A 21435-nucleotide genomic window follows, 5' to 3' on the forward strand; every position below is an offset into this window, starting at 1 on the left:
TGTTGATATAGATACTTTTGTACCGGTTTCCTCCAGCATCTTCACAATGTCCTTTGCTGTTGTTCTGGGATTGATTTGCACTTTTTGCACCAAAGTACGTTCATCTCTAGGAGACAGAACGTGTCTCCTTCCTGAGCGGTGTGACGGCTGCGTGGTCCCATGGTGTTTATACTTGTGCACTATTGTTTGTACAGATGAACGTGGTACCTTCAGGCGTTTGGAAATTGCTCCCAAGGATGAGGTCTACAATTTTTTTTCTGAGATCTTGGCTAATTTCTTTAGATTTTTCCATGATGTAAAGTAAAGAGGCACTGAGTTTGAAGGTAGGCCTTCAAATACATCCACAGGTATACCTCCAATTGACTCAAGTGATGTCAATTAGCCTATCAGAAGCTTCTAAAGCCATGACATCGTTTTCTGGAATTTTCCAAGCTGTTTAAAGGCAAAGTCAACTTAGTGAATGTAAACTTCTGACCCACTGGAATTGTGATTAAGTGAAATAATCTGTCTGTAAACAACTGTTGGAAGAATGACGTGTCATATACAAAGTAGATGTCCTAACCGACTTGCCAAAACCTATAGTTTGTTAACAAGACATTTGTGGAGTGGTTGACAAATTAGCTTTAATGACTCCAACCTAAGTGTATGTAAACTTCTGACTTCAACTGTTTAAGTCTTTGCTAGGTAAAGCCCCGCCTTATCTCAGCTCACTGGTCACCATAGCAACACCCACCAGTAGCACGCGCTCCAGCAGGTATATTTCACTGGTCACCCCCAAAGCCAACACTTCCTTTGGCTGCCTTTCCTTCCAGTTCTCTGCTGCCAATGACTGGAACGAATTGCAAAAATTACTGACGTTGGAGATTTATATCCCTCCCTAACTTTAAGCATCAGCTGTCAGAGCAGCTTACCGATGGCTGAGTACAGTTACAGTGAATCTGTAAATGGTACACACAACTACCTCATCCCATATTGTTTTTATATTCTTGCTCTTTTGCACCCCAGTATCTCTACATGCACATCATCTGCACGTCTATCGCTCCACTGTTAATTACCTCCCTAATCTTMTACACTTGCACACACTGTACATAGATTTTTCTATTGCGTTATTGACTATGTTTTGTTTTTGTCGCACTGCTTTGCTTTATCTTGGCCAGGTCGCATTTGTAAATGAGAAATTGTTCTCAACTGGCCTACCTGGTGAAATAAAATGTTAATGGTTCAATGAACAAGCATGGGAAACAGTGTTTAAACCCTTTACAATGAAGATCTGTGACGTTATTTGGATTTTTACAAATTATCTTTGAAAGACAGTGTCCTGTAAAAGGGATGTTTCTTTTTTTGCTGAGTGTGTGTATGTGTATATACACACGTGTGTGTGTGTGTGTGTGTGTGTGTGTGTGTGTATATATATATTTGTGTCCATATTATGAGTTTAGTGGATAGACCATATGGTTCAAGCGATAATAGCCTAATTAATGGAAAAAAAGTGTCTGAACAGTGGCATTTTCAATTAACTCTGCAACGCATCACACTATTGACTTTTTTTCACAACTGCTACCACTTTATGCGCCAAAACATTAACAACCAAGACCTATTTGACATAGTAAAACCAATAAAAGTTTGAAATACAAATATTAAGGGTATTTCATGCTGAAACCCTCATATTTAACACCAATGGTGTTCACTCATCTTATTTGATTATTTTGTATATTTTACGTGGTAAGGTCAGACGGCCAGAGAATCTGAACTACCCAAAAAGGCCACTAGATGTCAACTGATAAAATTTAAAGTTACCCAAATTCTGTTCGTTTACTGGTAAACTTTGAAAGTTTCAAGTAATATATTCTCCCTTTGCAACCTGACCTCTAACGCCAATATGCTTATTATATATCAATACATTGGCAGAAGTGTATATGACATTGATAAATAACAATTTCTCCTCTGTCTATCTCTATGCATATGTCTGTTTGTCTATCTCCAGGTTCTTTGGGAACCGGTCGTATTGTTATAGCTGTTTGGAGCAGTACCCCCAGGCCCTGTCTGATGCTGAGCGGTCCATCCAGCTGGCAGTTGCCTGGCCTAAAGGACACTTCCGCAAAGGCAGCGCACTCATTGGCATGAAGGTGGGCCACAGACTACATCACTTTCATGTTCTGACCTGTCCTATTCTATTGTCATGTATTGTAATCTATTCTATAGGACGCATATTCTGCATTTACTGGTTTTTCATCAGTTCTATAATTTTTATGCCGGCCTTTTGTGTCTTTACCTCTAAACGTGTGCGTCCGTACATGTGTCTGCGCGTGTGTGTGTAGAGGTACAGTGAGGCGGAGAAAGCCATGGAACAAGTGCTGAAGCTGGATGAAGACTGTGAGGAGGCCGTCATCGATCTCTTCAACTGCAAAGTCTTACAGCTTATGGTACACACGCTCGCTCACTCACACACTCTTGGTGAATCCCAAACCACCACCTTGCCCCTACCAACACTCTTGGAGGGCACTCTGTTGCTGACAAAACTCAGAGGGTGTCTTCCAGAGAGTGGTGAGGGGATCAATTAACCCATCAACTTCAGGACTCACTCGTGGCTTGAATGATACTATTCATGTTCCACTTTGAAATAAAACAAGCATGAAATTCTAATTAACAAATCACCCCTGTTGTTTTACAAGATGTTAACCTCAGTAGCAGTTAAAAACGCCTGCATTGGATTTTTATATCAATATCAAATAATTTCTTTAACAATTAAGTACTGTGATTGTTTTCTATCAAAATGGTTAAAAAAAAGAAGCTTCTTAGCAAAGAGCAATTTCTCAAGCAAGAGTTCTGTTAGAACTATCTGGGAGTGGTCTGAGTGGGGAGGAGCAAACTGAAAACTAGCTGTTATTAGCAGAGAGGTTTGGAACTGTCTATTAACTGATTCACCTCCTGGTGATAGCACCAGGCAGGGCAAAACTCTATCCCACCACTACACACTGAAATCTCAGGCGGTCTTTTCAAACAGCTCTTACACTCAAAGGACATCATAGTTTTCACATATTATTCCAACCTCTCATTGTGTGGAAATATACGTGAAACACAGGAACATCACATTTTTTACTGCACAGGGCCTTTAAACATTTAATTTGAGGCATTTAATCTGTTACATGTGTCAACTCTGGAAATCAGACGTAAACAAATGCATGGGAAATATATAATTAGGCACAGCTCTCCATTCTTTTGTATCAAATTGTGTGTCAGGATAGCACTTCGCTCTGGAGCCTGCGGCCTTGCTGGCCTGGCCGAAGTGACTACCGGAGGGTCTAATTAGCCACTACACCCTTGATAATTTTCACTCCCTCAGCTTTGAACACTTGTGCATATGGCGGAGGCGCACGTGAACGCTTAAGTGGAGGGGCAAGGAGAAGGGAGTGATTTTGGATTCAGTCGCTCGCTCGCACGCGCACACACACAGCCTCTTCAACTTCAGAGTACTACATCAAATATTAATACACACACACAATTCAAGCCTGCGTACACACGTGCTGTCCATGGTCACACAATACGTATGTGAAATGGCAGTGTATGGTTATGTTCCAGATCTACTAAATTGGCTAATTTCCTCGTTTCCTTTCCTTCATGACAACCAGCTAAGGACAGGAAGACTGGGGTTTAGGTCAGGTTTTCAACTCTCCTCTAGGGCCCCCAGCCGTTCCATGTATTTTAACTACATCACATCTGATTCAACTTGTTAACTAATAATCAAGCCATTGAATAGGTGATCAGGTGAGTTAGTTCAGGGCTACAACAAAATTGTGTAACATCTAGGGGTGTTACACTGTTCATGCACTGTTTGTCCTTTTAGGGTGCATCTCAATAGTCTAAAGTGGTCTCCTACATCTGCACTGATCTGAAAACACAGGACAGGGGAAAGCATTGTGCTGAATTCATAAGTTTGCATTTAACTCTCCAATCACTCTCAAAGCAGACAAGGAGAGGAAGCCATTAGACTGAAGGGACGATCCATAGTCTTGCCTCCTAACTCTCTCTCTCTCTCTCTCTCACTCTCCCTCCTTTTCTCGCTCTTTCTAGGAGCTGGGTTTTGAGGAGATGCAGAGTGTGTTGCTGCTGGAGAGATTCACCACTGTACAGGCTGCACTGGCTTCACCTGAGGCTTCTAGGGGTGAGGACTAGGGCTGTGGCGGTCATGGCATTTTGGCAGCTGGTTATTGTCATGCAAAAGACTGCTGGTCTCACGGTAATTGACGTTAATTAGGATAAACACGATTAGCATTTCCAGGCCTCCACGCACACAAGCCGTTGATGTGTGCCTTTCGAACATCTACATTTAAATCAATTTAATATACACATCACAATAAATATTTATTTTAGGTAGGTCTAAAGAAGCATTATGATATAGGATTTTATAGTTAAAATAATATAATTGAACTTAGCTGAATGAAATAGAAAGGCACTTTCATTGGAATGTGAAAAATTGCCTATAATTTGAAACAGGTCCTATATGTTAGAGTTATTGGTCAACTATAGTTGTAAATGATACAAACTTTAGACTGTCTTAGAAATCAAAACATATATGGGCCGCATGATGCAACTATAGGCTATTGATGTTTTGAGAGAAAAAAAGCTTGCTCTGTTCCTCGTCTCAGCCTGCACACACTCTCTCATAAAGTGATCTTATTTTTGCTATTCTCAATTTATTCTTGTCTTTACTAATATTTAAAATTAGTTTTAATTTAGAATGGCCCATTATCAAATGGGCAGGGGATTAACAACATCATCCATATGCACTCGAATAGCTGGTTCGTTTTTCAATCATGTCGGTTATTTCACTCCACGCCTTAACCACCGTTGGAGGAGCATGCAGCCTCTCGCTGTGCGACAGGTAATACTCCATCCAAACTCTGTATGCCATGGGCTCTCCGACCTTGTTCCTGCAGCTACCCAGTTCATTTGGGAAACCAAGGGAAATCTGTTCTGGACCATCCATAGTAACATGTTTTCACAAGAAAACATATTTCATTAAACTGACAGCACTTTTCTCTGCGCCCTGGAGAGAGGAATGGAGAAAGAGGTGGAAAAGCAGTGGTGAGAGATTCTGTAGCTAAAAGGAATGTCAGCCTATTAATTATGAAAATACAAGCATCGCCTAGGCCCAGACTCATGGATAAAAAGTTGGCGCGTAGCATAAGGTCCATCCAGTATGCATAATAATACGGTCCACGCTCAAAGGCAATTACTAGAATTAGTTTAATTTTGAAGTATAGGCTAGACCAATTATGTACCAAAGACATCTTAAATCGCGTTTTTCTGACGTGCGTGAAATGCGGTAGGCTGTGTTGTATAACAACACAATAGTTATTTAAAAAAAATTGTGGTTGGCTTCGGTAAGCTCTAGAGAGCATAAGCTCTAATATGCGTATGGGTGTTTTGAATGAATCATCACCTTAGAAAGCACTGTTCATTTTGTTGTTAGGCTTTGAAACAACATCCACAATGACCATATTTTCCACTCAGAAGTTCAACAACTGTTTGAAACTATCTTCAAATTGATCAATCACAGTGAGGTGAGTTTTAAAAGCACACACTGTTTTGATGAGTTTGTCATTTTCGATTCCATTTGCATTGATGTCAGAGCGGTTAGAGGGACAATAGAGCCCTGAGTACCAGGCCATTAGCCTGGTAGCCTGGGGCGGCAGGTAGTCTAGCGGTTAAGACCCAGTAACCGAAAGGTCGCTGGTTCGAATCCCCGAGCTGTCAAAGTGGAAAAATCTGCCGTTCTGCTCTTGAACAGTTAACACCCCTTATAAGATCTGGTCCCCGGGTGCCGACGACATGGACGTCGATTAAGGCAGCCCCCCCACACCTCTGATACAGAGCTTTCCATGCAGAACTTTCCATTAGTGACCTGGCGGTTGTTAGCGAGTTGGGTATTACCAACGCATGTCCAGAGTGCAAAAGAGGAGATTACCATGACTCAACGGTTACGTGGAATTTTACTGCGGTCATGACTGCCGGTGTGGCAGTAATACGGTCACGGCAAAAGCCCTAGTTACGACGCGCTCACACACACATTTTAAATACTTTATTTGAATCCACAAATTACTTTACATTTTGAGAAGGATTCAAACATTTCAAAGAGCATGGCTATCTGTACACTTATGGATATAGATAGAACCTTCTATAGAGCTACACTGCATATGTACCTGACATGGAGCAGTACCTTGCCAGCTGCTTTGTCTTATTCAGGCACAAACACCACCCACCATCTAGGCTGTGCCAGTACATGCAATTTCTCATCTAAACCTAGAGGGCAGCAATGTCAGGAATTAGTCTTCAATGACTGGGAAGGAAAGCAACACATTTTCTGAGTTATTGCTCTGGAATGTGAAGGTCGCACATAAATGTTTTTTTTTTTAATGTGATATAATTCATTTGTCTTCCCTCTCCTCAGTGGTGAGCCAGGACTCCTCATTGAGCCTGCCAGGGTAGGTGGATCTTAGCCAATCATGTTTACCCTAAAGGGGTCATGGCCCCTGATTTTTAAATATATACAGTAATCCCTCGTTTATCGCGGGGGTTACGTTCCGAAAATGACCCGCGATAAGTGAAATCCGCGAAATAGAAAACTTTTTTTTTTTTTACAATTAGCAACTATTACATGTATACAAATACAGTGACTCACGTGTAGGCCGTTTCGTCGACATTATGGGTTTAGGAGATGTTCGAAATTACAAGATAATTTGGCCAACTTAATGTAAATTTGCCAAGCTGTTTTATGTACGTACACATAACTGCACGAGACGACAAAATGATAGCACAATTCGTAGCATGTTTTGATACAAGAAGCGGGAGTGAGTTTTTAGCGAATCAGAATGCAGAGCACAATGCAACAAAAAAAAAAAAAAATGCATTATGAAAATCCGCGAAATAGCGAATCCGCGATAAGTGAACCGCGAAGTGGCGAGGGATCACTGTATACATATACACTACCGTTCAAAATTTTGGGGTCACTTAGAAAATACCTTGTTTTCCATGAAAACATACCTGAAATGAGTTGCAAAATGAATAGGAAATATATTCAAGATGTTGACACGGTTATAAAAAATGATTTTTAATTGAAATAACAATTGTCCTAACTTTGCTTTTGTCAAAGAATCTTCCATTTGCAGCAATTACAGCCTTGCAGACCTTTGGCATTCTAGTTGTCAATTTGTTGAGGTAATCTGAAGCGATTTCACCCCATGCTTCCTGAAGCACCTCCCACGCTTCCTGAAGCACCTCCCACAAGTTGGATTGGCTTGATGGGCACTTCTTACGTACCATACGGTCAAGCTGCTTCCACCACTGCTCAATAGGGTTGAGATCCAGTGACTGCTGGCCACTCCATTATAGACAGAATACCAGCTGACTTCTACTTCCCTAAATAGTTATTGCATAGTTTGGAGCTGTGCTTTGGGTCATTGTCCTGTTGTAGGAGGAAATTGGCTCCAATTTTAAGCGCTGTACACAGGGTTTGGTATGGCGTTGCAAAATGGAGTGATAGCCTTCCTCCTTCAAGATCCTTTTTACCCTGTACAAATCTCCCACTTTACCACCACCAAAGCACCCCCAGACCATCACATTGCCTCTACCATGCTTGACAGATGGCGTCAAGCACTCCTCTAGCATCTTTATTTTTTCTGCGTCTCACGAATGTTCTTCTTTGTGATCCGAACACCTCGAACTTAGATTTGTCTGTCCATAACACTTTTTTTCCAATCTTCCTCTGTCCAGTGTCTGTGTTCTTTTGCCCATCTTAATTTTTTCTTTTTTATAGGCCAGTCTGAGATATGGCTTTTTCTTTGCAACTCTGCCTAGAAAGCCAGCATCCCGGAGTCGCCTCTTCACTGTTGACGTTGAGACTGGTGTTTTGCGGGTACTATTTAATGAAGCTGCCAGTTGAGGACTTGTGAGGCATCTGTTTCTCAAACTAGACACTAATGTACTTGTCCTCTTTCTCAGTTGTGCACCAGGGCCTCCCACTCCTTTTTCTATTCTGGTTAGAACCAGTTTGCGCTGTTCTGTGAAGGGAGTAGTACACAGCGTTGTACGAGATCTTCAGTTTCTTGGCAATTTCTTGCATGGAATAGCCTTCATTTCTCAGAACAGGAATAGACTGACGAGTTTCAGAAGAATGTTCTTTGTTTCTGGCCATTTTGAGCCTGTAATCGAACCCACAAATGCTGATGCTCCAGATACTCAACTAGTCTAAAGAAGGCCAGTTTTATTGCTTCTTTAATCAGAACAGTTTTCAGCTGTGCTAACATAATTGCAAAAGGGTTTTCTAATCAATTAGCCTTTTAAAATGATAAACTTGGATTAGCTAACACAACATGCCATTGGAACACAGGAGTGATGGTTGCTGATAATGGGCCTCTACGCCAATGTAGATATTCCATAAAAAATCTGCCGTTTCTAGCTACAATAGTCATGTCTGTATTTCTGTCTACACTGTATTTCTGATCAATTTGATGTTATTTTAATGGACAAAAAATTTGCTTTCCCTTCAAAAACAATGACATTTCTAAGTAACCCCAAACTTTTCAACGGTAATGTATATAGCACCAGTCAAAGGTTTGGACACCTACTCATTCCAGGGTTGTTTAAAAAAAAAAGTTAAACAAATCTAAATATATTTTATGTTTGAGATTCTTCAATGTAGTCACCCTTTGCTTTGACAGCTTTGCACACTCTTGGTATTCTCTCAACCAGCTTCATGAGGTAGTCACCTGGAATGCATTTCAATTAACAGGTGTGCCTTGTTAAAAGTTAATTTGTGGAATTTATTTTCTCCTTAATGCGTTTGAGCCAATCAGTTGTGTTGTGACAAGGTAGGGTAATATACAGAAGATAGCCCTATTTGGTAAAAGACCAAATCCATATTATGGCAAGAACTGCTCAAATAAGCAAAGAGAAGTGACAGTCCAGCATTACTTTAAGACATGAAGCTCAGTCAGTTCGGAAAATGTAAAAACTTTGAAAGTTTCTTCAAGTGCAGTCGCAAAAACCACCAAGCGCTATGATGAAACTGGCTCTCATGAGGACGGCCACAGGAAAGGAAGACCCAGAGTTACCTCTGCTGCAGAGGATAAGTTCATTCGAGTTAACTGCACCTCAGATTGCAACCCAAATAAATGCTTCACAGAGTTTAAGTAACAGACACATCTCAACATCAACTGTTTAGAGGAGACAGTGTTAATCAGGCCTTCATGGATGAATTGCTGCAAAGAAACTACTACTAAAGGACACCAATAAGAAGAAGAGACTTGCTTTGGCCAATAAACACAAGCAATGGACATTAGACTGGTGGAAATCTGTCCTTTGGTCTGAATCCAAATTTGCGATTTTTGGTTCCAACCGCCGTGTCTGAGACTGTCGTGGAAATCTAGTACTGATAGATATTTGGTAATTTCTTCAAACAATCATCTTCATTCAATATTGATGAATTATTGCAATAATGAGGCTGGTCAACCCACCCCACCCTTGAGTGTTGGACCGAGTAACCTAACCTTTACACAAGAGTACTATATATAGCTGACACTAACAATGCCCAGTCATGGTTGGTTCATCCTGTCGTTGTCTGCACGTGGGTTGTTGTTTTAACCCCACCCTGTCTTAGTTTCCCAGATTATCCCAACCAGGAAATTATCCCAATCTGGTGAGATTTATCAAAAGAAAACAGGACAAACACCTTCATTCATCACTCAATACATTTCTATATATCACTCGGTGTGTAAACTTCGATCCAAAACCCTCAAAAGACTGGTAATTCCCCCATTTTGACACGATTCACATAGTGACTGTGTAAAAACAATACTACAAATTCAAATTACTACCCTTAATAACTCCAACAATGTTTTTACCCATAACTTCAGAGTAAAAATAGACTAGAGACAGGTCTATCCTTCTTGTGGTCCTATTTGTTATATAACTTCTCCGTAATTATCAGTATTATAAATGACCTTTTTAAATCATCATACAATGTCTCTCGGCATTCCAGCGAGGGCGATTAAACCACACTAGAGAGGTCAGAGGTTATTCAAACTCTTCAAATAAGTGTCACTTTCTCTATTAGACCAATTATCTAAAAACATTTCATACATTTCGTATCCCAGGTTTACACTAAGTTTCTTAAGTAAATGTTTTTATCAAAAGAATTTGCGTGTTCAAGGTAAACTCAGAAAATAAAAACTTGTTCCCCTTTTAAGATACCTCGGCACTAACACGTGTAAACCCTACTAAAACCAAATGAAATAGAACACTCACAATAAATCAAACATAGCATTTTTTTTAAACACCAACAAATATTCATAATGTGTGGGTGGGTGGGCTCTTGAAACTATATGGTAAAAACAAACAAAAATGGTCAGGCCTTATTTAATGAACTCCTCTTTAACACCAGATCCAGATACCTTTATAAAACTGCTGAATTTCACTATACTAATATCATAATCAGCAACCCAAAGGTTTTAACTACATTCAAAACATGATGGTAATAAGTCCATTGTACTAATTAATTGCTAAATATTAATATCAAACAATTAGGTAAATATGTAATTTTTCTATCGCAAGACGCAAAGATTGGGTGAACGAATGATCTCCGCATATGTGGTTCCCACTGTTAAGCATGAAGGTGGTGGTGTCGGACGGGGTGCCCTGCTGGTGACACTGTCAGTGATTTATTTAGAATTCAAGGCACATAACAAGCATGGCTACCACAGTATTCTGCAGCGATACGCCATCCCGTCTGGTTTGCGTTTAGTAGGACTATCATTTATTTTTCAACAGGACAATGACCCAACACCTCCAGGCTGTAAGGGATATTTGACCAAGAAGGAGAGTGATAGAGTGCTGCATCAGATGACCTGGCCTCCACAATTACCCGACCTCAACCCAATTGAGATGGTTTGGATGAGTTGGACCGCAGAGTGAAGGAAAAGCAGCCAATAAGTGCTCAGCATATGTGGCAGCTCCTTCAAGACTGTTGGAAAAGCATTTCTCATGGAGCTGGTTGAGAGAATGCCAGGAGTGTGCAAAGCTGTCATAAAGGAAAAGGGTGGCTACTTTGAATAATATAAAATGTATTTTGATTCGTTAAACTTTTTTGGTTACAACATGATTCCATATGTGTTATTTCATATTTTTGATGTCTTCACTATTATTCTACAATGTAGAAAATAGTCAAAATAAAAACCCTTGAATGAGTTGGTGTGTCCAAACGTGTGTGTGTGTACGTACAGTGGCAAGGAAGTATGTGAACCCTTTGGAAATACCTTGACTTCTGCATAAATTGGTCATAAAATTTGATCTGATCTTCATCTAGGTCACAACAATAGACAATCTGCTTAAACTAATAAAACACAAACAATTATACATGTTCATGTATTTATTGAGCACACCGTGTAAACATTCTCAGTTCAGGGTGGGGAAAGTATGTGAACCGCCCTCAAGGTCATACCAGAGCATCTCAATCGGATTGAGGTCAGGACTCTGACTGGGCCACTTCAGAAGGCGTATTTCCTTCTGAAGCCATTCTGTTGATTTACTTATGTTTTGGGTCGTTGTCCTGTTGCATCACCCAACTTCTGTTGAGCTTCAATTGGCGAACAGATACACTAACATTCTCCTGCAAAATGTCTTGATAAACTTGGGAATTGATTTTTCCGTCAATGATAGCAAGCGGTCCAGGCCCTGAGGCAGCAAAGCAGCCCCAAACCATGATGCTCCCTCCACCATACTTTACAGTTGGGATGAGGTTTTGATGTTGGTGTTCTGTGCCTTTTTTTCTCCACATAGTGTTGTGTTCCTTACAAACAACTCCACTGTAGTTTCATCTGTCCACAGAATATTTTGCCCGTAGCACTGTGGAACAATCGGGTGCACTTTTGCAAACTTCAGACGTGCAGCAATGTTTCTTTTATTTGGACAGCAGGTGCTTCTCCCGTGGTGTCCTCCCATGAACACCATTAAGTGTTTTGGGTATTGTAGACAAGTCAACAGAGATGTTAGCACGTTCCAGAGATTTCTGACACTAGGTTTCTTAACTTCATTGAGCATTCTGCGCAGTGCTCTTGGAGTCATCTTTGCAGAACGGCCACTCCTAGGGAGAGTAGCAACAGTGCTGAACTTTCTCAATTTTTATAGACAATTTGTCATACCGTGGACTGATGAACATCAAGGCTTTTAGAGATACTTTTGTAACCCTTTCCAGCTTCATGCAAGTCAACAATTCTAAGATCTGAGGCATGGTTCACATCAGGCAATGCTTCCTGTGAATAGCAAACTCAATTTTTTATTTTTTTATTTATGGGGCAAGGCAGCTCTAACCATCTCCAATCTCGTCTCATTGTTTGGACTCCAATTAGCTTTTGGAGTAGTCATTAGCCTAGGGGTTGATACTTTTTCCAACCTACACTGTGAATGTTGAAATAATGTATTCAATATAGACAAGAAAAATACAATTTGTGTTATTAGTTTAAGCACACTGTCTATTGTTGTGACTTAGATGAAGATCAGATAAAATTTGACCAATTTATGCAGAAATCCAGGTAATTCCAAAGAAGGTTCACATACTTTTTCTTGCCATTGTATATGGATGGATGGATTGGTGTGTAACATCACGTAAGTGATGTCTTTTCCCTATTCGCTCTCACTTTCTTTCCTTCAGGTCCTTGTGTGCGTCTCTCTGGGTGGGGAACGTGACCACTGAGATTGCTGAGAAACACCTGTTGGACCTCTTTCAATCCTATGGGGAGATAGACAGCATACGAGTTATCCACGAGCGGTTCTGTGCATTTGTCAACTTCAAGAACGCCAACATGGCATCGCGGGCCATGGAGAAACTCAACGTGAGTGGCCTTCTGTGACAAGATACTGTGGCCTCTTTTCTGTTTTGTATATTGTAGTTCTTGTTTTAACTTTCTTGACATTTTATTTTATATTTCGGATTCTTACAAAAATGCACAATGAAGTATTTTCTATTGATCTTAAAACCTGTTACGGCTAGCGGAACGTTTCGACAACATCCGGTGAAATTGCAGAGCGCAAAATTCCCCAAAAATTATTAGAAATATTTATTCATACATACACAAGTGCAATACACCAAATTAAAACTTCTTGTTAATCTAGCCACCGTGTTAGATTTCAAAAAGGACAGCACCCCATCAAACACATGACAACCATATTTCAACCCGCCAGGCGCGACACAAAACTCAGAAATAACGATATAATTCATGCCTTACCTTTGAAGACCTTCTTCTGTTGGCACTCCAATATGTCCCATAAACATCACAAATGGTCCTTTTGTTCGATTAATTCCGTCGTTATATCACCGGTTCCAGCTCGCCCAACATGACTACAAAATATCTAATAAGTTACCTGTGAACTTTGTAAAAACCATTTCAATCAACTTTCCTAATACAACTTTAGATATTTTAAAACGTAAATAATCGATCAAATTTAAGACTGGATAAACTGCGTTCAATACCGGATGAAAACAAAGAAGCACGTTCCAGGTCGTGCGCACCAAAACATTAGAGTGCACTAGGCTGGACCCTCGTTCTGAATAGCCGTACTTCATTTCTCTAAAGAAAAACATCAACCAGGAACTGCAACCAAATGCCACTGAAATCTAGGCTCCCATAGAGAACCAATTGAAACGGTGAACTCAAAAAAATAAAAATAATAATAATAATAAAAAAATAAAAAWAAATAAAAAATCCTGAATGGTTTGTCCTCGGGGTTTCGCCTGCCAAATAAGTTCTGTTATACTCACAGACATTATTTTAACAGTTTTAGAAACTTTAGAGTGTGTTCTATCCAAATCTGGAAAAGCTTCTGGCCCTGAGTAGCAGGCAGTTTACTTTGGGCACGCTTTTCATCCGGATGTGAAAATACTGCCCCCTATCCCAAACAGGTTAATAATGTATTTGTATTTTGTGGGTGTATGTGTATTCCCTCACAGGGCTATAGTATAGAGAACACAAGGTTGGTGGTTCGCTACCCAGACCGTAACACCCAGAGGGTTCTGCCAATCCCCCTCAAGAGTAGCCCCCCCGCATCGCAACAGGCAGCTGCTGCTACTTGGTAAGGAACCACACCCTAATAAGGCTGAGATATGTAAAAGGTAAAACGGTGCCACTGGTTGCCCCTAGGCGGATTTATTGTTTTGTTTTTGAAAAGGAGATGAGCATCCAGCAACGTAATGAAAATAAAATGCGGAAGACAGATTTTCAGTTGAATGCATTCAGTTGTTCAACTGACTAGGTATCCCCCTTTCTTTGTTGTAATACCGCACACAGATGTGGCTGTTTCACTGCAACTTTAAGGGATAATTCATAATCCAAGTTTTTGCCTATTTCAACACCCTAGGTAAATCAAGAATAAGCTCAAACTTTGAAAAGGTGGAATAGTTATCCTTTAAAAAAAACTCTATAAACCAAAAGGAAATCAGTTGAGGATGAGCCTACTTGAAAATGTGTATAATTTCATCCCAAAATCACCTCTACATAACATTCCAACCTTTTTGCCCCGTTTCCAGTCCCAGACGTCGTGGCCCAGTGAACGGAGATGAGTGTTATTTCTGGAGGACCACTGGCTGCCATTTTGGGGACAAGTGTCGCTACAAACACATATCCGAACAGAGGGGCAAAGACAGGAAGCCCTGGCAGCCCTGAGCACAGTTTCCTCCCCACCTCTGGGCTTTTATAGAAACTGGAACCCCACTACGAACACTGACTGAGCCGAAGGACTATTATATTGGGCCATGTTCTCCCCCCAAGGACAGCAGGAGAACTGTTGTTATGGAGGACAATGTTAAGACTAATAAAATGGGGGACACCATCATTAATCTAAGAGCGTATTATGACTGATAATGGACCAATTAACAGCCGCCCCCCTTGACCACAGCTCGGCGTTTAGGCTCATCATGGGAACCAACCTCAAAAGCTTGAAGCCTTAAAACCTTACCAGCCTTACAGCTAGCATCAGTTAGCCTTACAGCTAGCATCCATTAGCCTAGCCAGCCATGGCCTCTCCCTGAGTCTAGTTCACAGCTTAGAGGAAGAATGGTGTCATACATTGTCAAGATTCTCTAGGAGGAGGGCTCCTTTCTCTGCTTTGGTGAAGGTAACCAACTGAACAATTTTCTATCATTTATCTGATTTGAGTCTTGATCCTGGGAAAGTGAAAATGGTTGCTGTTTCTCTAGTAAGGGCAAGCTGCAGACTCGGTACCTTCAGCGCTGGCTGAATCTATGCTAATCTACAGCCACTACTGTCTGGGGTTTGTGGCCTGTGCTGTCCTTGTCCTCCTTCTCTCATTTCCCAACCACATCTCTCTTACCGTGCCAATACCGCCAGAACGGACCAGGCCCTCCACACCAAAGGAGACCCAGAAGCCATGCAGCAGATTCACCCTGACGTTTCAGTTCCCCCCTAAAAGAATGGTGCCTCCCTTCCACTCTGACTTGGTGCTTAGTAACCTTCCTCATAATAGTATAATGTTCATTAGGCACCAAATGGGAGAAAACAGACAGGGAGGGACTACCTGGATTTCTCCAAAAATAAATGTTCCATTTCCAAACATTTTCCTTGGCATGCCCTAATGAACATGACCCAGTGCTTGATCTACACTGGGCTATGGATCTGTGCTATTGGCCTTAGCTATTGTGTCCATCGCAATGTGCTTTTGCCCATAGTGAAGATCTAAAGAGAGGGTGGGGAAGAGAGCAGTACCACCAAATTCCATAGAAGGTAACTTGTTCTTCAGTGTATTAATGCATGTTTCTATTTTTCATTTTCCCACTGAGAATTGACACCTACTTTTCTATGTGTTTGTCAAGTTTTGAGTAATTGTAGTTATTTAGTAAGCTAGTTTTAAAACATCTGGGAAATAAGCCTCTTGTTTCTAGAATGAACCAAATAGATTTTTCTTGCTGTTTCCATCTACCATCTATTCTCTAGACCAAGCACCATCTTTGTCCTATGAAGGGACAGAATCACTGAATTTACACTGTATTCGGAGGGTATTCAGACCCCTTGACTTTTTCCACATTTTGTTACGTTACAGCCTTATTCTAAAATTGATTAGATTGTTTTTTTCCCTCAATCTACACACAATACCGCATAATGACAAAGTGAAAACAGGTTTTTAGAACTTTTTTGAAACCTTATTTACATTAGTATTCAGAAGGGAAGGTTCTGCTTTTCTGTGGTTGCCTTGTTTCCATCCTCGTAGAGATTGGTCAAAGCAAACAGGACTTCATATTGGGAAAAAGAAACCACGAGAATATGACCTTTTTAAACGACTCGCAGAAGTGTATGTTTTGTTTAATGACCCCAAGTACACAGTATTCACTCATTTGGGCCAATGCATGTTTAATAATTTTGATAGAAAGTAACAATTAAGTATTTCTGTGTGAGGCCCACTTTTTTTATTTGGCGTGTGTGGTTTTAGTAAAGGAGTCCATTTCTCGAGCCCCTATTTCAGGAGAAAGTGTACGTTTTATGATATACCCCCCAAAATCGGTATAAGCACCAAACTGTTTAACTCTAGCACTGTAATCTGTTTATGCTAAATCTACCAAATATTGTGTGAAACTATTCTGCACTGCCAAAGAGTCCTTTGTAAGTCATACATTTATTTGAATCATTTCAGCCTCATTGTCTTTATTTTTCTGTTTTCGTCCTGCTGTTATGGTGTATGTTAACCGGTGGTGTCATCACGCACACACCCTATTCTATTCACTGTGTTTATGGAACAACTGTCCTATTCTATTACATATTCTGCACTTTAGTGGTTATTTATCAATTTTTATAAAATATGGTTAGGCAGACTTTTGAATGTTGTGTGTGTAGAGGTACAGTGATGCAGAGAAACAATTGGAACAGCTTCTGAAGCTGAATCGAGACTGAGGAGGCTGTCGACCATATCTTCAACTGCAGCTCATGGTTAAACACACACGGATGACTGATAGCGGGTTAGAAGTACAGTATATGGGCTCACTGATCCTGGTTCCTCTAGGTTTCTTCCTAGGTTCCTGCCTTTCTAGGGAGTTTTTCCTTGCCATCGTGCTTCTTCATCTGCATTGCTTGCTGTTTGGGGTTTTAGGCTGGGTTCCTGTATAGCACTTTGTGACATCTGGTGGTGTAAAAAGGGCTTTATAAATACATTTGAGTGGTGTGTAGTTTAGCTTACTTAACACCAGGGGGTGTAATGGCATCTATTAAAACTAAACTCAACTCAAATAGAAAGAGTGGCATTTGTAGCTGGATTGTAAATGTTATTTTCCAGAATAGGTATTGAGATTTTAGTTTGCTCCTTTAACTAGCACTAGCAGTAATTGCAGAGCTTGATCACACGCAATGAAGCTGACGTGTGTGTGTGTCAGTCACTTACTTAGCGAGATGGAAGCTGAGATGGAAGCTGACAGTGGTTAGTATTTGCATGGAGGATCGATGGATGGTGTGTGTCACAGAATCTCGTAGTGGTGGATGATCGATGAGGTAGGGAGAACCACTCTAACCAAGGGGAGAAGGATAGCTGTAGATTACTGTACTATTGGATGTGTGGGAAAATTCAACTGCATACCCTATTTCTAAAGATGTTTAAAGCACCCGTCTGACCCTCCATACAGCGTGTGTTACAAAACTCTTACGAAAGCTCTGGGAAGGAGGTGTGAGTTAGGAGGTGGTGTCATTTGGAAAGACAGTTCTTTATTATTAGAGAGCATGTATTAATCCCCTGCCTGTGTAGCGCATTTATGTATGCTCTGCAACAGGAGTCTGAAAATATTTGGCATGGGCCCACAGATCATCAAAAGGGTGCGTAAGTAGGGCCCAGGACACCACGCCGAGCTCCCTGCCATCCAGGACCTCTATACCAGGCGGTGTCAGAGTAAGGCCCCAAAACAATTGACTCCAGCCACCCAAGTATTTATTGATCTTGTCACCATTTCATTTTTTTTTWAATCTTAAACTCTGCATTGTTGGAAAAGGACCCGTAAGTAAGAATTTCACTGTTAGTCTACACATTTTGTTTACGAAACGTGACAAATACTATTTTATTTGCCTTTGCGCATTGTGGCTGAGGGCAGAGCAGGGCCGGGCTGCATCATTCGAGAAGTGGGGAGATAGTGAGAGCTCCGCCACAGCAACTAGCTAGACTCTTAGTGTGTGTGTGTCTCTTTTTTTCTCACTCTTACACACACTGTCCTTCCCTTCCTCGCAAATCGTTAGGTCAGGTTTTCGGTGCAAATGCATGTCAGGGTTGTGAAGGTGAACGGAAAGGCACTGGAGCGACGAACCAGCCCTTTTTACATCAGCCGCTGTCACAAAGTACTGTACAGAAACCCAGCCTAACACCCCAAACAGCAAGCAATGGAGAAGCACGGTGGCTAGGAAAAACTCCCTAGACAGGCCAGAACCTAGAGAGGAACCAGGCTCTAAGGGGTGGCCAGTCCTCTTCTGGCTGTGCCAGGTGGAGATTATAACAGAACATGGCCAAGATGACCAGCAGGGTCAGATAATCAGTGGTAGAGGGTGCAACAGGTCTACCTCAGCAGTAAATGTCAGTTGGCTTTTCATAGCCGATCATTCAGAGTTAGACAGCAGGTGCGGTAGAGAGAGTCCAAAACAGCAGGTCCGGGACAAGGTGAACCGTTCAGGGTCAATAGCCACAGGCAGAACAGTTGAAACTGGAGCAGCAGCATGACCAGGTGGACTGGGGACAATAAGGAATCATCAGGCCAGGTAGTCCTGAGGCATGGTCCTAGTGTTCAGTGAGAAAATACACACACTTAAATTCACACAGGACACCAGATAAGACATGAGAAATACTCCAGATATAACACTGACAGTCCCCCGACACAAATTATTGCAGCATAGATACTGGAGGCTTGAGACAGGAGGGGTCGGGAGACACTGTGGCCCTGTTCCGATGATACCACCAGACGGGGCCAAACGGGCAGGATATAGCCACACCCACTTTGCCAAGGCATAGCCCCCACACCCCTAGGGGGATATCTTCAACCACCAACCTACTACCCTGAGACAAGGCCGAGTATAGCCCAAGAAGACCTCCCATACGGCACGAACCCGAGGGGGGGGGGCAACCAGGACAGGAAGATCACGTCAGTGACTCAACCCACTCAAGTGACGCACCCCTCCTAGGGACGGCATGGAAGAGCACCAGTAACCAAGTGGCTCAGCACCCGTAATAGGGTTAGAGGCAGAGAATCCAAGTGGAGAGAGGCGAACCGGCCAGGCAGAGACAGCAAGGGTGTTCGTCGCTCCAGTGCCTTTCCGTTCACCTTCACAACCCTGGGCCAGAATAGACACAATCATAGGACCTACTGAAGAGATGAGTCTTCAATAAAGACTTAAAGGTTGAGACCGAGTCTGCGTCTCTCATATGGTTAGGCAGACCATTCCATAAACAGGAAGCCAGTGTAGAGAGGATAGCACTGGAGTAATATGATCACATTTTTGGGTTCTAGTCAATATTCTAGAAGCCGTGTTGAGCACTAACAAAAGTTTATTTAGTGCTTTATCTGGGTAGCCGGAAAGTAGAGCATTGCAGTAGTCTAATCTAGAAGTGACAAAAGCATGGATACATTTTTCTGCATCATTTTTGGACAAAGTTTCAAGAGTCCTTGAAATATTCTTGATATGTTCGTCAAAAGAGAGATCGGGGTCTAGAGTAACCCCGAGGTCCTTTTACAGTTTTATTTAAGATGACTGTACAACCATCAAGATTAATTGTCAGATCCAACAGAAGATCTCTTTGTTTCTTGGGACCTAGAACTAGCATCTCTGTTTTGTCCGAGTTTAAAAGTAAAACATTTGCACCATCCACTTCCTAATGTCTGAAACACAGGCTTCCAGCGAGGGCAATTTTGGGGCTTCACCATGTTTCATTGAAATGTACAGCTATGTATCGTCCTCATAGCAGTGAAAGTAAACATTTTATGTTTCCGAATGACATCACCAAGAGGTAAAATATATAGTGAAAACAATAGTGGTCCTAAAACGGAACCTTGAGGAACACTGAAATTTACAGTTGATTTGTCAGAAGACAAACCATCCACAGAAACAAACTATCTTTCCGACAGATAAGATCTAAACCAGGCCAGAACTTGTCCGTGTAGACCAATTTGTGTTTCCAATCTCTCCAAAAGAATGTGGTGATCGATGATATCAAAAGCAGCTTTAAGGTCTAGGAGCACGAGGACAGATGCAGAGCCTTGGTCTGACGCTATTAAAAGGTCATTTGCCACCTTCGCAAGTGCAGTCTCACTGCTATGATGGGGACTAAAACCAGACTGAAGCGTTTCATATACATTGTTTGTCTTCAGGAAGGCAGTGAGTCGCTGCGCAACAGTTTTTTCAAACATTTTTGAGAGGAATGGGAGATTTGATATAGGCTGCTAGTTTTTTTAATTTTCTGGGTCAAGGTTTGGGTTTTCCAAGTGAGGCTTTATTATTGCCGCTTTTGGTGAGTTTGGGACACATCCAGTGGATAGGGAGCCATTTATTATATTCAACATAGGAGGACCAAGCACAGGAAGCAGCTTTTTCTCTGATAAACCTCTCTAATAGGGGCCTGTTCTTCCTCTGTTAGTTTACCAGCCAGGCAGGGAGTAACTGCTGTAGTGGGGTAATAATTTATATTTTTGTTCAGTGTGATATATGCATACATAAACACAAGTTAATAAACATGTTTCATGAGCTGAAATAGAAGATCCAGGAAATATTCCATACGCACAAAAATATTATTGCTCTCATTTTGTGAACATTTGTTCAGCTGACGGGTGTGGCATATCAATAAGCAGATTAAACGGCATGATCATTACACAGGTGCACCTTGTGCTGGGAACAAAAGGCCACTCTAAAATGTGCAGTTTTGTCACACAACACAATGCCATAGATGTCTTGAGGGAGCGTGCAATGTTCATGCTGACTGCAGGACTGTCCACCAGTGCTGTTACCAGAGAATTGACCTGAAAGCAGTCCGGCGTCGTAACCAACTAAAGTCGGCAAATGCTCACCTTCGATGGCCACTGGCACGCTGGAGAAGTGTACTCTTTACAGATTAATCCTGGTTTGAACTGTACTGGGCAGAAGGCAGACGGCGTTGTGTGGGCGGGCTGTTTGCTAATGCCAATGTTGTGAACAGAGTGCCCCATGGTGGGGTTATGGTATGGGCAGAAATAAGCTACGGACAATGAACACAATTGCATTTTATCAATAGCCATTCGAATGCACAGTGATATGTGATGAGATCCTACGGCCCATTGTCGTGCCATTCATCCGCCTCCATCCCCTCATGTTTCAGTATGATAATGCATGGCCCCATGTTGAAAGCATCTGTATACAATTCCTGGAAGCTGAAAATGTC

General features: G+C 41.5%; 1 protein-coding gene across 2 annotated transcripts in view; it reads left to right on the forward strand.

Annotated features, from left to right (window-relative positions):
* LOC111977857 (stress-induced-phosphoprotein 1) overlaps positions 1-16689 on the forward strand; it is a 53034-nt gene extending 36345 nt beyond the window's left edge. For both annotated transcript variants that reach the window (XM_024007602.2, XM_024007601.2), the window contains exons 9-15: positions 1985-2126; positions 2319-2423; positions 4072-4162; positions 6452-6485; positions 12707-12887; positions 14003-14124; positions 14579-16689. In XM_024007602.2, coding sequence (XP_023863370.1) covers positions 1985-2126; positions 2319-2423; positions 4072-4162; positions 6452-6485; positions 12707-12887; positions 14003-14124; positions 14579-14714 — 811 coding nt within the window. In that variant the 3' untranslated portion in view covers positions 14715-16689. The remainder of the gene's footprint in view (positions 1-1984; positions 2127-2318; positions 2424-4071; positions 4163-6451; positions 6486-12706; positions 12888-14002; positions 14125-14578) is intronic.
* Positions 16690-21435: the final 4746 nt, after the last annotated feature.

This window comes from Salvelinus sp. IW2-2015, linkage group LG18, assembly GCF_002910315.2.
Source record: "Salvelinus sp. IW2-2015 linkage group LG18, ASM291031v2, whole genome shotgun sequence".
Taxonomy (NCBI): Eukaryota; Metazoa; Chordata; class Actinopteri; order Salmoniformes; family Salmonidae; genus Salvelinus; species Salvelinus sp. IW2-2015.